The sequence below is a fragment of the Symphodus melops genome, assembly GCF_947650265.1.
Source record: "Symphodus melops genome assembly, chromosome: 8".
In the NCBI taxonomy this organism is placed as follows: Eukaryota; Metazoa; Chordata; class Actinopteri; order Labriformes; family Labridae; genus Symphodus; species Symphodus melops.
In genome coordinates, this window is record NC_136698.1 from 27,436,981 (window position 1) to 27,450,626 (window position 13,646).

At 48.1% G+C, this 13,646-nt stretch overlaps 2 protein-coding genes across 4 annotated transcripts in view; both read right to left on the minus strand.

The window, feature by feature from the left end:
* aasdh (aminoadipate-semialdehyde dehydrogenase) overlaps positions 1 to 5,374 on the minus strand; it is an 11,038-nt gene extending 5,664 nt beyond the window's left edge. For 2 of the 3 annotated variants that reach the window (XM_079350780.1, XM_079350778.1), the window contains exons 1-8: positions 4,803 to 5,195; positions 4,598 to 4,718; positions 3,967 to 4,241; positions 3,093 to 3,285; positions 1,268 to 1,509; positions 1,080 to 1,189; positions 763 to 935; positions 239 to 521 (exon numbers count right to left, since the gene is read on the minus strand). In XM_079350780.1, the coding sequence (XP_079206906.1) occupies positions 239 to 521; positions 763 to 935; positions 1,080 to 1,189; positions 1,268 to 1,509; positions 3,093 to 3,285; positions 3,967 to 4,241; positions 4,598 to 4,718; positions 4,803 to 5,041 (1,636 nt within the window). In that variant the 5' untranslated portion in view covers positions 5,042 to 5,195. Of the gene's footprint in view, positions 1 to 238; positions 522 to 762; positions 936 to 1,079; positions 1,190 to 1,267; positions 1,510 to 3,092; positions 3,286 to 3,966; positions 4,242 to 4,597; positions 4,719 to 4,802; positions 5,196 to 5,293 lie in introns of those variants that run through there. The other variant, XM_079350779.1, reaches the window with a different exon arrangement.
* Positions 5,375 to 10,182: 4,808 nt separating this feature from the next.
* The window catches only part of ppat (phosphoribosyl pyrophosphate amidotransferase), a 12,478-nt gene continuing 9,014 nt past the window's right edge, over positions 10,183 to 13,646 (minus strand). Inside the window, 13 exon segments of the mRNA XM_079350845.1 lie at positions 10,183 to 10,626; positions 11,241 to 11,361; positions 11,446 to 11,667; positions 11,768 to 11,895; positions 12,309 to 12,460; positions 12,548 to 12,620; positions 12,695 to 12,815; positions 12,817 to 12,841; positions 12,916 to 13,025; positions 13,027 to 13,029; positions 13,107 to 13,148; positions 13,150 to 13,167; positions 13,169 to 13,315. Of these exon segments, the coding sequence (XP_079206971.1) occupies positions 10,451 to 10,626; positions 11,241 to 11,361; positions 11,446 to 11,667; positions 11,768 to 11,895; positions 12,309 to 12,460; positions 12,548 to 12,620; positions 12,695 to 12,815; positions 12,817 to 12,841; positions 12,916 to 13,025; positions 13,027 to 13,029; positions 13,107 to 13,148; positions 13,150 to 13,167; positions 13,169 to 13,315 (1,338 nt within the window). The 3' untranslated portion in view covers positions 10,183 to 10,450.

Below are 13,646 nucleotides of genomic sequence, written 5' to 3' on the forward strand. Positions count from 1 at the left end.
GTCGCTGTAATAAATTCATTCTTAATATCACCTGTCTCTCCTGATTGAACTGGAGTTAGCATGCGAGCTTGTTTTCTTTATTACCACAAAAATATCAGCAGGTTTTTGAGACGACTTCATAAAATCAAGATAAAAAAGAAAGATATTAAACGTTTCATCTTAAATCAGCGGTTCAAAATCTTTTTTCTTCCACGCTTCACTTCGGGGGAATAAATCCCGAAGCCTCTTCGATTCTCACCGTGACGAGTCAGACTCAAAGCCGGGACCAGGAGCAGCGTGTCGGGGACGCTGTGTGACGGCAGCAGCAGAGACAGCTGGTCCAGGATCCGAGCGCTCAGCTCTCCGCCTGCAGCAGAGACCGAGTCCTCCTCATGTGTGTCTCTCACGTGTTTCTGCACAGGAGCCGCCGCCGCCGCCGCCGTCTGCTCTCCAGATGTGGACGCAACGACGAAGGCGAGCAGCCTGGAGCCTTCGTGGAGACACGCGGCGCAGGCCTCCACCTGAGGGAGGCTCTGCACGAGCTGCAGGAGAACAAACGTTCAAACCTTCTGATGAACTGAAGCCATGAGAAGCTCATACTTTTATATTTATAGTTTTCGAGATGAAGAGAAAAAAATTTACTGAAGAATTTAATTAAATATAATAAATAACGAGATCAATATTTAAAACAACCATCAACAACATTTACACATATTTAATATTGACATTATTAACTGCGTTTTCTAAACACTGTTAGAATCTCTATTGATGACGTCATCCTACCTGCTGCAGGCTGTCCAGGTTCACGCGCTTCCCGTGGCGTTTAATAAGCCGGTCTCGCCGTCCAAGGTAAAACAGCCGTTTGTCTCTGACGTCCACCCAGTCTCCTGTCTCTCTCATCGTCCCGCGTGCCACTTCCTCCTCCCCATCCAGGAGACACACCCTGTCCTCCCCGCCTGCACCGAACGAACGTCACACGGCTTCATGTTAAGAGAGTTATAGCGTGTGTGTGTGTGTGTGTGTGTGTGTGTGTGTGTGTGTGTGTGTGTGTGTGTGTGTGTGTGTGCGCGCGTGCGTCTGTGCTCGCGAGCTCTTCTTACCTATGAACACCTGACCTTCTCCCTCGGTGACCAGGCGGCCGCTCTCATCTCTGACTTCCACCACTGTGTCCGTCAGAGGAGTCCCGAGAGGCACCGAGGAGGACGCCGCGCTGAGAGGAAGAACAAAATAAATAAATACATAAAATAAAAAGGTCAAAGGTCAAAGGTCAAAGTTCATGGAGACTTACGGGCTGTTTGAGCGCAGCGCAGACTCCGGGATCTTATAAACAGACGCCCAGCAGGACACCTCGGTGATGCCGTAGATGTTGAAGATGTGAGTTCTGTTATCCTCGTGCTTCCAGCTCCTCAGCAGCGCGAGCGGCGGACAGGCCTCTCCTCCGAGCGCGAGCACGCGCAGCGAGGAGCCCGGAGACAGCACGTGCTGTTTGAGGACACGCTGCCCGAAGCGGACGAGGAGCGTCGGCGTGACCTGCACACACACGAACATCACACGATTTATTGTCTCCTTTGTTAGAAAATCGAGAACCATTTTATCAATTGTTCAACGACTGATCAATTTTTGCTGACACATTATATTTAGGGAGATTTTTATAATATCTCACTATAACAGCAGTGGAAACTTCCACTCGGGGAAGTTGCCAGTTTCGTGGATTTACTTTTAGCTTGTAACAAAATTATGTAAATGTTAAAAACAGGGCAGGTTTGGTGGCGTGCTGGTGGCCTAGTGGTTAGACAGACACGGACCGGTCACATCTGGTCTGTGGCTCTTTTTCCGCAGGTCATTCCTCTCTCTCTCTCCGTCTCTCTCTGTGTCTCTCTCTCTCCGTCTCTCTCTGTGTCTCTCTCTCTCTGTCTCTCTCTCTCTCTCTCTGTGTCTCTCTCTCTCTCTGTCTCTCTCTCTCTCTGTCTCTCTCTCTCTCTCTGTCTCTCTCCCTCTGTCTCTCTCTCTCCGTCTCTCTCTGTGTCTCTCTCTCTCTGTCTCTCTCTCTCTCTCTGTGTCTCTCTCTCTCCGTCTCTCTCTCTCTCTCTCTCTCCGTCTCTCTCTCTGTCTCTCTCTCTCTGTCTCTCTCTCTCTCTCTGTCTCTCTCTCTCTCTCTGTCTCTCTCTCTCTCTGTGTCTCTCTCTCTCTGTCTCTCTCTCTCTGTGTCTCTCTCTCTCTCTCTCTGTGTCTCTCTCTCTCTCTCTCCGTGTCTCTCTCTCTCTGTGTCTCTCTCTCTCTCTCTCTCTGTGTCTCTCTCTCTCTCCGTCTCTCTCTGTGTCTCTCTCTCTCTCTCTCTCCGTGTCTCTCTCTCTCTCCGTCTCTCTCTCTCTGTCTCTCTCTCTCTCTGTCTCTCTCTCTCTCTCTGTCTCTCTCTCTCTAATCAGCATGTTTAACCAGTTGCATATAATCTACTTGTCAATCACTCAGTAGTGACTGTTCTATACGATTGTATGAACTAACAGTTTGTGATCACGCCAACTAACACTGATGTAAACGCACATTTATTCTGAATAAAGAGCTGAAGCAAACGGAGAGGTTGAGATCTCTGAGGCTGCTCACAAAGATGATCCCTGTCCGTGTCCGTTATTTTATTATTTGGTGAATTGTCTGTCTGAAGGTTCAGGTCAGAGTCCTTGAACCTGACACCCTCGGATGTATTTGTCTTGATGATGTTTTAATGATCAGGAAGAAGTCATGATAAAACGTTTCCGCTGCAAACGGATGTTGGCGATGATTTTATTAAACGATTTCGAACGTCTTTTTGTTACCACGGCAACAAACATAGACCTCCTAGGCAACCGATACTGCCTCTAATAATCTATATTAGACTTCAGTTATTTTAATGATCAGAAATTTGGGTGTCCAAACTGATAAATGTTCTGGCAACGTTTTGTTTCAACTGAGTCAGTGTTCACGATTAAGCTTTTATTGTAAATGTAAATATATATATAGTGTCAAAAACCATCGATGTATCAAAGCTATTGATTGGCTTATTTTGAACATGGTTGTTGGTATTGGCACTGATTTTTAAAATCAATCAATGGTTCTGTGAGCAGCTTCAGTCCACCTGCCTGTAGGACCGTCGTCCTGTGACGCGTGAACAGCAGCGTGGCCAGACGACCAGGCATCTTCTTCATCACAGCGGGGACGATGAGGAGCCGAGCCCCCGACGACAGGGCCAGGAACATGTCCACCACGGAGGGGTCAAAGGTCAACGGTGAGGCCAGGAGGACCACGTCATCCGAGCTCATCTGAAACACCGATCTGAGCCCACAGAGCACGCTTAGAATAAATACACTTAATGAGGAGACGTTCAGGTACATAGGTATTTGTAGGCTTTGCCCCTAAAGTCAATTTAAAAATAAAAATAAAAGTAGCACAATGATCTGAACTAGCTGTTAGTGCTAAAAACAACACAGGCCAACATGTTTAAGAAAGAAATTAAAATGTGAGAATAAAGGCGAAACGTTTCCAGAGGGTAAAGTAGTGAGCTGTCCGTGATGTCACCTGAACGCGTCATGACTCTTTTTGTGTGAATGGATGAATTAACACGCTTTAGAGCAGGGGTGTCCAAAATGCGGCCCGGGGGCCATTTGTGGCCATTGAGTGGATTTTTTGTGGCCCTTGACTTCAAATCGAAGAATCAGAAGATTTTGGCCCCAGGCCTCATCAGATGGCATATTTCGTTCTTTTTTTCTTTTTCATGTTAGCGAGGGAGACCTATAAAAGCCTGACTATTCTTTCCAAAAAATTAGAACACAACAGTTTCCCACTGCAATTAGTTATTGTGTATTTACATCATTTTTTGAAGAGGTCAAAATACAAAAAGTTCCTTCCAATATTTAAAAAAAAAAAAACCCTGTGGCCCGTGAGCGATTCTAATGAGATAATTTCGGCCCGCAAGAAAAAAAGTTTGGACACCACTGATTTAGAGAGTCCTCTCACCTCAGGTGCAGTATGTTGGGAAGGATACACCTGTGTGGCACCCTCACAGTCTTTGGGACTCCAGTGGTTCCAGATGTGTGAAGCACATACGCCAACAAGTCTGCCCGTCCCGACTCTTTTAAACCAGCACCAGCGCCCTCTGCGGTCCAGGGTTCAGGTCCTCTGCTGTTGTTAGAGACAGGCAGCATCTCGACTCGTACCATCGTTAGTTTGACCTCAGACAAGTCGACACAAACCTCCACGGACACGTGACCGACGAGGGCTGCCTGAAATCTCTTTATGGGAGGAGAGAAGAAAAAGCAAGGTCAACTTTCACACAGAATCCAACTGAAGAACTTTAGAAACTTTAATTCGGTCAATTATTTCCTACCTTTAATAATACTAATTAGCAGTGTAATATATAACGTTGGAAAGCCTGATTAGTCACCTTTACAACGACATATAACTTGTAAGGATCATGGATTCATGCACTGAGCAACACTGCTAAAAAAAATGTGTTTATTATTATTATTATTGTTAATTGAAATGTGATTTGTGGATCATCTCACTCAGCACTAATGGGGAAGCAGCTTTTTCTGAATGAAGACATTAAAATCTCTTCTCATTACAAATATGTAATCAAATACTGGACCTGCAGCATGTCAGTTTTCACAGCACAGTACTTGAGACCACACCGGTCCATGACTCTGGCAGAGACAAGTCCTGGAGCCTCAGGGTCCAGGGGGACAAAGGCAGCAGAGGACTGCAGGATCCTGCAGACAACAAGGGGAGTTGGACACTTTATAAACCCCATATAGCTGCCCATCCCAACACTCAGGTGCATGATGCAAACTCACCCCAGGACCCACACAGGTGTGAACAGGTCATCACAACAGTACAGGCCAATCACTCCGTGATGATCGGAGCAGCTGTTCCGCAGAGCGTCACGCAGCTCACAGGTGAGATCCTGCAGCTCTCTGTAGCGCAGGGACACCGGGCTGCCTGACACCGACCCGCTGTCAAAAGTCACAGCTGTCCGCTCTGCGTGCAGAGAGGCGGCGGAGGAGACCAGATCCTGCAGGGTCCGAGCGGCCATCACCAATGAGACGTTCACGGGCTGTCGGTTCAATCACATCTCAATAAAAATCACATCGTAACTCCTCATCAGAGCAAGCTACTAAAAGCAATGGTAGCCTATGTTGTTATCCACACAGACCAAAAAAATAAATAAACTGCCTGTCGCTTTAAGATGACGTTTCAGACAGCCACATTCACGTGTCTGCTGTTTGCTTTTCTTTTTATCGTTTGTCCCGTTTAAAAAAAATCTGACTTAAATTAAAACACTTACATCTTCATAAAACATAGTTAAAACAGTCGATAAAGTTTTATTAGTATAGCTTAATCGAAAGAAATTAGTGAGGTTGCGTTTTGTCGTTGTTTCCGACGAGCCGTTGATGGCGACGCACGCTCCCTGACCAATCAGCTGCCTCCGTTACGGAAGTTTGAACGTAAACGCGCCTTTTAGCGTAGCTAGCTCAACTAGCGCGTTGCCCTTTTTTTCTCTTGTGTGTTTTTACTACCTTCACGAATATAAACTTTTTTTTCGAAACATGGATGATATTTTTAAGAATCAACTGTCCGAAAATGGCTTTGACTACCAAAAGTCCCTTTATCGAATCATAGATAAGGTTTGTGTTTATAACGGTCAGACTAAGTAGCTTGCTAGCTAGCTCCCGTTAGCTGTAAATAAACTCTGTAAATATAAAAATGTGTATTTTTAAACTTCTTCAATTCCTTCCAACAGTACTCAAAGCTTCAATACTGTGACGGGGGGTTGGAGGTGGACCTGAAAAACACAGAAAACAAAAGTAAGTTAACTTCAAAGCTCCTCTAATTTTAGAAGTTAAATTAAAGTCATATTTGTCCAAATCAAAGATGTTAAATGTTTGAGACAACTTTTGTCTAATAAAGATGGTGTGCTGTTGTGGTACACAAATTGTCAAATGATCAAATTAAATGCCAGTGGAAGTTAAATAGCTTTAAGGTTTACTGCACATTTTAAATTTGACATTAAAATAATAAAAGTAAATAAAGTGAATTTGAGGCACACTGTTCATACTCCTCTTTTTAGTTCTGATTATCTCTCCTCTTTTTGCTCCTCAACATGCAGCATATTAAAGGGGACTTTTTTTTTTTAAATCCACTTTTACAGTGTTTTTGAACATTTATTTGGGCGCCTTACAAAATGTGAAATAAATCCATCCAGTCGTTTGTTTGTGGTCTGTGTCTTAACCACACAGAGAAAAATGCTCCTGTTTAAAAGTTCTGTGTTTGTGACATCACAAGTCGGACTCTGGGAGAGGTGTGGTCACATGCTTGCCCTCTCACTCAGCACCTTTGTTCTGTTTCTCTCCACCTGCACGATGAAGCGCTTCAACACTACATGGAGCAGTCTAAAGCCGAGCTGAGCAGGTTGGAATCAAAGGTTTGTTCTGCTGCAGCCGCTTTTCAAATCAGCAGAGTACAATGTGTGTGCAGCCACATTATTAACAAAAGACTTTTCCGTGTGGTCAGAGTCTGACGGAGCTGAGGGACGAATCCATGAGAGGTGAGAAAAACAAGATGTGTTTCATTTAGAGTTTGTTTTTATCGTTCATCTAACGAGTCTGGTTTTCTTTCCACCTCAGTGTCGGACGTCACAGCAGAGTCCGAGGTAAAACTTCTGTTTTCATCTCCGTCCAGTCTTCTCTATATGACTCTTTAATTTACTGTTTACACCTGCACAGAGAGAGCACAGTCTGCTGAAGGTGTTCAACAAACCCGGACAAGATAATATAATATAATATAATATATCTGATTCTGATTCTTGTCCAGCATCGACCTGATGTCAGATTTATAAAAACTAGAAATGATTGGAGACAGAATCAGATCACGTAGATTTGTGCTTCTGTGCAACTGTAAACATTACATCCCCTCGACAGCAGATGCATTAGGTCATGTCTTCATTTTAATTTAAAAAAAAAAAACCTGTCAAAGTTGCACAAACACATATTTGTGTCATTTAGACTGTGGAGAAGTTTACACACACACACACACCCCTTCAAATTCTGTCTACGCACCGTCCTTTCTCTAAATAGAGATATAAAAGAAAGAAGAAAAATTCAAACTTTAAAAAAGCAAGAAATTACCCCGTATTGAGCGAGCGAGAGAGAGAGAGAGAGAGAGAGAGAGTCTAAATAAGAGGTTAGCAACATTATGCTACCAAAACTTTGACGTGTGTTTGTGGATTTTTGATCGATCATTAAAATAAAGAAAGTTCTTAAAGTGCGTCTGTCCTGATTCTGATCGTCTTAAATGAATTCTGTTTTGTTTTTTATTCCAGCAGCTTCACTTCTCGCTTCAAAGCAGTGGATCTGATGAGAGCGTCTTCTCTGGTGTGTCTGTTTCTCGTATTTCTGTGGAGGACGGCGGTAAGAACCAACAGACAAAAACACGAAAGGCGATTTAACAACATGAACAACGGGGATGTTTTTGTGTTCTTTCAGGCGAAGTTTCTTCAGCGGCGTCTCAGCTGAGTGCGAGTGCGCTGGATGAGAGTCGGAGGAGCGCGTGCGAGGCGGACCTGCAGCCGGAGGACCGGGACGAGCAGCTGGAGATGACCCTGAGGCGACACGGCAGCCTGCTGGAGCTCTACCCCGCCATGATCAGTCGGATAGAGAGGGCGTGGCGCCGGCAGCACGTCTCCGAGGCCGCGGACTCCGTGCTGAGGAGGTACCGCCGCTGGAGGAATCAGCCCAACAGAAGCGTGCACCTCAACAACACCTCGCTCGCGGAGAGGCGGAGCAACAAGGAGAACTGTGTAATGACGTCACCGGGGAGGGGGAGGAGCTTACCGATGAGGGAGCCCATCCTGGTCATGGACCTCTCGGGTCCCCTTGAGACCTTTAACACGACGGAGATCCCCCTGAACCGGACCTTCACCGTGTCTCTGGATGAATCCCAGCTCTCGGCGTTTCCCGTCAGTCCTGCGAGACTTTCCTTACCGACGCCAAAAGCCCCCTCGGAGCTCACGCTCAGGTCAAAGAGGCTTTCGAACGCCGCTCAGTCGCTGCAGGCGGACGGCTACCTGTCGTCTGCGTCGCAAAGTCCAGCCGCTAAAGAGAGGCCGGACTTTTACGGCTCTCCGGTCAGACGGAGTCCGTTGAAATCCCGGATGATGAGCGGCCTCGGAGGATCTCCGATCGCCTTCCACAGAGATCCGGCGAGGGCGGGGTCGGGGGCGGGGTTCACGTCTCTGTCCTCCCCTCAACGAAGACCGGCGCTGCCGCAGAGGATGTTTTGCTCTCAGGACTCCGCTCGCTCCTTCCAGCCACGGCCGCCGTCACCTCGATCGGCCTCGGCGGCGGGGTCTCGTCACGCGCTGCGGCGGCACCTTTCCTTCGACTCCTCGCTGCCGTCCGTGCAGACGCACTACTCGCCAAAGAAGCTGGACGAGGATTTTGTCAAACTCTACCACAAGTTCGTCTGCCAGAACAAGTCGTCGTTCTTCAAGCGGTATCCCTGTCGGCTGTGTGCCCGAGGCTCGGAGGGCAGCCGAGGAGGCCACTCCTCCTCGGCGCTCGCCGCCCTCGCCTTGTCGCCGCACCGCTCCGTCCTGAGGAAACGCCACAGGGAGCTGAGCTGGGACAGCGTCCCGCGGTCCAAACGCTTCAGGGACGAGTACTGCCCGTCCTCCCCGGGGTCCAAACGACACCGGATGGAGATGCTGAGGCGCCGCCTCTCCACGTCCGAGTCGGAGCAGCTTCACGCCGGCCTGTTTCCGAGGGGCGGCGGCCAGCAGCGAGCGGCCGAGCATCATCAGGAGGCGTGGAGGAGTCCCAGCCGCCACCCGTCTGCAGCCGAGTTCTCTGCACACAGTGAGCCGTGTGTTGAACGTTTCCTTCCTCGTGTGCTTCATCCAACAGGAAACTCATTCGAGAGGAACGCCGCCAGCGGCTCCCCGAGGTCAGTTCAAGGATTCTCTCTGTTCAGCAAAGAGCTGAAGATGTAAATAATCAATAACTAATAGAACCTATAAACAGCTGACTACTAAAAGAGTTTAATTTATTTTACTATCATAGATAAGAAATATACAAATAAACAGGAAGTCGATTTTCAAAGGTTGTCTCGGTGAGCGACGGCAGCTGTGGAGCTGGAGGCGGTTGCCATGACAACGCCGTAAAGATGAACCATATTAAACGAGCGGGTTTTTTGCGGCCTCGCTCGCCCAGACGAGTGCGAGAGCCGGAGAGATAGCGAGGTGTTCTCGTGGGGAAAATTAAAAAAGATCGTTCAGTCATCTCGTCATTTTGTAAATGGAGTCATGAATCGTCACACGCCGACCTGCAGACTGACGTCTCAGTCCGGCTCGCTTTAAAGACGGTGGGCCGAGCGAGAGACACCCGCTTGTCAGGGTCAGTGAAACCAGGTAGCTCCAAGATATCCAGGTACCTTTATCAGGATTTATTTGTTTGGGACCGTGCACATTAGTGAACATGTCTCTGTTCCCTCAGCAGAAAACAGAGACAAATAAAATACAATAAATAAAAATGTTTGAGCCGTGTTTTGAAGGTTGCATGTTTGTGAGTCTCTTATTGTGAAAGGGGAGAATATTCCGTGGTTTACTTCCTGTGACTGACAGCAGATTGTCTGTGTGGTACCTCACAGTCTCCTGGTGCTGGTGCCGATCCAACCGGACTTTATAAAGTCCTTCAAAGGAGGAGGAGCCAGTCCGTGCCAGATTTTATATCAATGATGTCAATTAAATGCCTCTTTTTTTTTTTTTTTTTTGCTAAGATTTTTCTGGCGTTTTTAAAAACAGATTTTTGTTTTCGTGGCAGCTGAAAGTGAAAACATCGTCTCACCTGCCTGAAATGAAAAGTCCTCTGATCAGTTTATAACATGTTTAATATTCTTTTATTAAACGTCTCCTTTTCTCTCACGTGCAGAAACTGGTGATGAAGACAAGCCGGGACACGTGACGACTTCCTGTTTGAAGAAGTGCCGTTTAAATTATCTTTATTTCACTCACTCATTATCAGTCTCTAACACACGTGACTGTTTGTGCTGTTAAATGTTAAATGTTTATCTTTTAAAATCCATTTTTAATTCAAAATAAATATAAAGTATGAAAATGTTTTTTTGCAGTTTTTATTTATTTATCCTTTTTAGACATTGAAGTGATGTTCAAAAATAAAACTGAATACGCCACAGTCGGATCCAAAACAGTAAACAAACAGAAAATAAAGACAGATTTTGGTCTCGAGCCTCGTGTGAAGGTAAATTAATACTCAGGCCAACAATGTTAAAGTCATTTTAAAGGATTCACCTAAACAAACGCAAAGATTTCTACAGCAGAGGAGAAAATGAAAAGCAGTTTAAGGTGATCCGGACAGAAGATTCAGTTTCCCACGTTGATTGAAATGTCTGACGCTTCAGGAACCGTCCCTGCTCTCCGGTGAGTCCGTCACCACTCCAGCTCGATGGGGTACTTCCCGGTCAGACAGGCGGTGCAGTGTCCCACCCTGCGGCCGGACGCGCTCCCGGAGCGGATCACCTGCTCCTTCTCCTGCAGGGAGCTGATGCCCTGCTGCACGGCCGACACCAGACCGTCCACGGTCAGATACTGGACGCTGTCGGCTCCTGAAACACGGATCAAACGTGATCAATCAATCACACTGTTAGAGCAGGAGGAGACCTCGACACACACCGAGTTTACACGCGAGAATAATTCAGTCAGAGACGTGCAGAAAGATTTTTCTACCTCGAAGCGAGAGGACGCCAACGATGTGGCGTTCTCCTTAAAGTGACTTTTTTTGTTTTTTTTAACCACAAAAGTTCCCGATAAACGCTCGTTCCCTTTTTTCTTACTCGCCTGCTGTTGCTGCACGTTCGAGCAAACAGGCAGGTCTCAACTTTAAAGCCCCCGCTGTGTGATCACGATGTCGACCACAGCGTCTCAGGCCCCGCCCACACGTACCCGGGTATCTCACAAGACAAACAATGTTTTTATACGTTTCGGCCTCTCGTCCACACGAACGCGCAGATTTACAGCGTCAAAAACGAAGCTTTCAAAAACCTCATATCAAAAGTGAAGATTTGAGAATTCTCCGTTTATGCGTTTACACGTGGACGCCAGTAACCGGGGTTTGGCGTTTTTGAAACGTCACTTCCTGCAAAATGTTCGTACGTCACATGACCTGCGTTTACGTTCAGAAACAGAATGAATGTTTTTGTCTCGTCAGTGATGAACGTACCGATGTGTCCGGCGATGTCCTTAAACTCGGGCTTGTTGGCGATGAGCTCCTCTTTCGTCGGGATGTTGATGCCCATGTAGCACGGGAACCGGATGGGCGGCGAGGCGACCCGGATGTGGACCTGTGACACAAACAAAACCAGTTTCACCTTTCAGTCGGGTCTTTTCTCCTCGCTGTTGCTTCGAGGTCAAACGAGAGCGCCGACCTCGGTGGCTCCAGCCTCCTTCAGCAGCTTGATGATCGGGGCGATGGTGTTTCCTCGGACGATGGAGTCGTCGACCAGCACCACTCGTTTCCCGGCGAAGTTGTCCGTCAAGGCGCCGAACTTCTTGGCGACTCCCAGCTGCCTCAGGCGGGTGTTGGGTTGAATGAACGTCCTGCCGACGTAGCGGTTCTTACACAGAACCTCCACGTACGGCAGACCGGACTGTTAGAGAGGGAGGAGAAGAAGAAGAGGGCGGGGCTTGTGAGTGGGGGGGCGGAGCTCGAGCGGGAGGGACCGTGCATCACGCTGAACAGAGACTGACCTGCTGAGCGTAACCCAGAGCGGCGGGAGTGGCCGACTCGGGCACGGTGCTGACCACGTCTGCGTCTGTCGGAGCCTCGATGGCTAACTGGCGCCCGCAGCGCTGGCGGACGGTGTACACCATCTGTCCTGCATGACACGGGAACACGGCGCTCTGAGCTCACAGCTAAACCTACACGTTTAATTATTACGTGTGTTTGAACCTCGGCTCCGCTTTCATTTATGTCAGGCCGACTGAAGGAGGCGTCATTACTGAAAGAGGCCACAAGAGGGCGCCAGAGCACATCTGATGAACTGATTTGTTTTTGTACGGTGACACACACACACACACACACACACACACACACACACACACACACACACACACACACACACACACACACACACACACACACACACACACACACACACACACACACACACACACACACACACACACACACACACACACACACACACACACACACACACACACACACACACACCACCTCCCTTTAGTCACAGATTAGCACGGCAGCTAATCCATAATAACAAATTCAAACCTTCAAAGATAGAATCTGGTCTGGAGAAATAAACGTATTCAAAGATGCAGAAGGCGGGGAGGTCTCCTTCAGGACGCGGGACCACGCTCAGAGTCTTCACGCCGTGTTTGGATATCTGCACGATTTCTCCAGGTAGCACCTCCCTGTAATACCTGAACACAAGGAGGGGGGGGGCATGATCAGTAACCACGACACCTGCTGCAGACCGGGGGGAGGGGGGGGGCGGGGTTTAAACTGACTTTGCTCCGATGGACTGGAAGCTGCAGGACTCGGAGGAGACCACCCAGCCCTCTGCGTCCTCCTCTCCAGAGCCTGAGACACAGAGACAACACGTTAGGGGGAACAGAGCGGCGTGCGGTCGCGTCCATCCGTCAGCTCGCACCGACCTGAGCTGTGAAGTTTAGAGACGGGGAGCAGCTGCCCGATGCACAGCGGGCGATTCCCATACGGGTCTCTGACGGCGTAGACCACGTCCCTATACATGACCAGCAGAGAGTAGGAGGTGGGCGGTCTCCGTCATCAGATTCTTTATCCTGAAACACACAAACATGTCGGCGTGTGTGGAGAGACACGTCATGCAGCGAGGGCGTCACGGCGCGGCGCTGACCTGGCGACCCAGTCGGGCGAGTCCAGCTCCTCCATGGGCGGAGTCAGCGCGAGCAGCTGAGTGATGAGCTCGCTGTCGGAGCCGGTGGAGAGGCCGACGCCATGACGCAATCACCTGCACGTTTCAGAAACGAAGAAACGTTCCAGAAAAAGTCGCTTTAAAATAAAATGTGATTTTCTTCGTGTCCTCACCTTCTTCCTCAGGCGCTGAGCGTTGACCAGCTCGCCGTTGTGTTGCCACGGCGATCTTCCCCGTGCAGCGTGTCCACCACGAACGGCTGGCAGTTCTGCAGCTCAGAGATCCCCGTGGTCGAGTAGCGAGTGTGACAAATCCCAAGGTTACCGTAACGCAGCTTCTGCAGAGCGTCGGGAGGGAAGGCGGTGCTCACCAAGCCCATCCCCTAAAAAACAAGGTTAAAGGTTAAAGGTTAAAGGTTAAACATCAGGATCAATAAAACTCATCTTATTTATGATCAGCATGTTGATGAAGTGTAACGATGTGTGTTATATTAACAATCAGCGTCCCGAGGTCAACATTAATCACTGCTCTGTTACCGAGAGGGAGAGAGAGAGAGAGAGAGGAGAGAGAGAGAGAGAGAGAGAGAAAATAAAGAGAGAGAGAGAGAGAAAGTAAAGAGAGAGAGAGAGAAAATAAAGAGAGAGAGAGAGAAAAGTAAAGAGAGAGAGAGAGAAAGTAAAGAGAGAGAGAGAGAGAAGTAAAGAGAGAGAAAG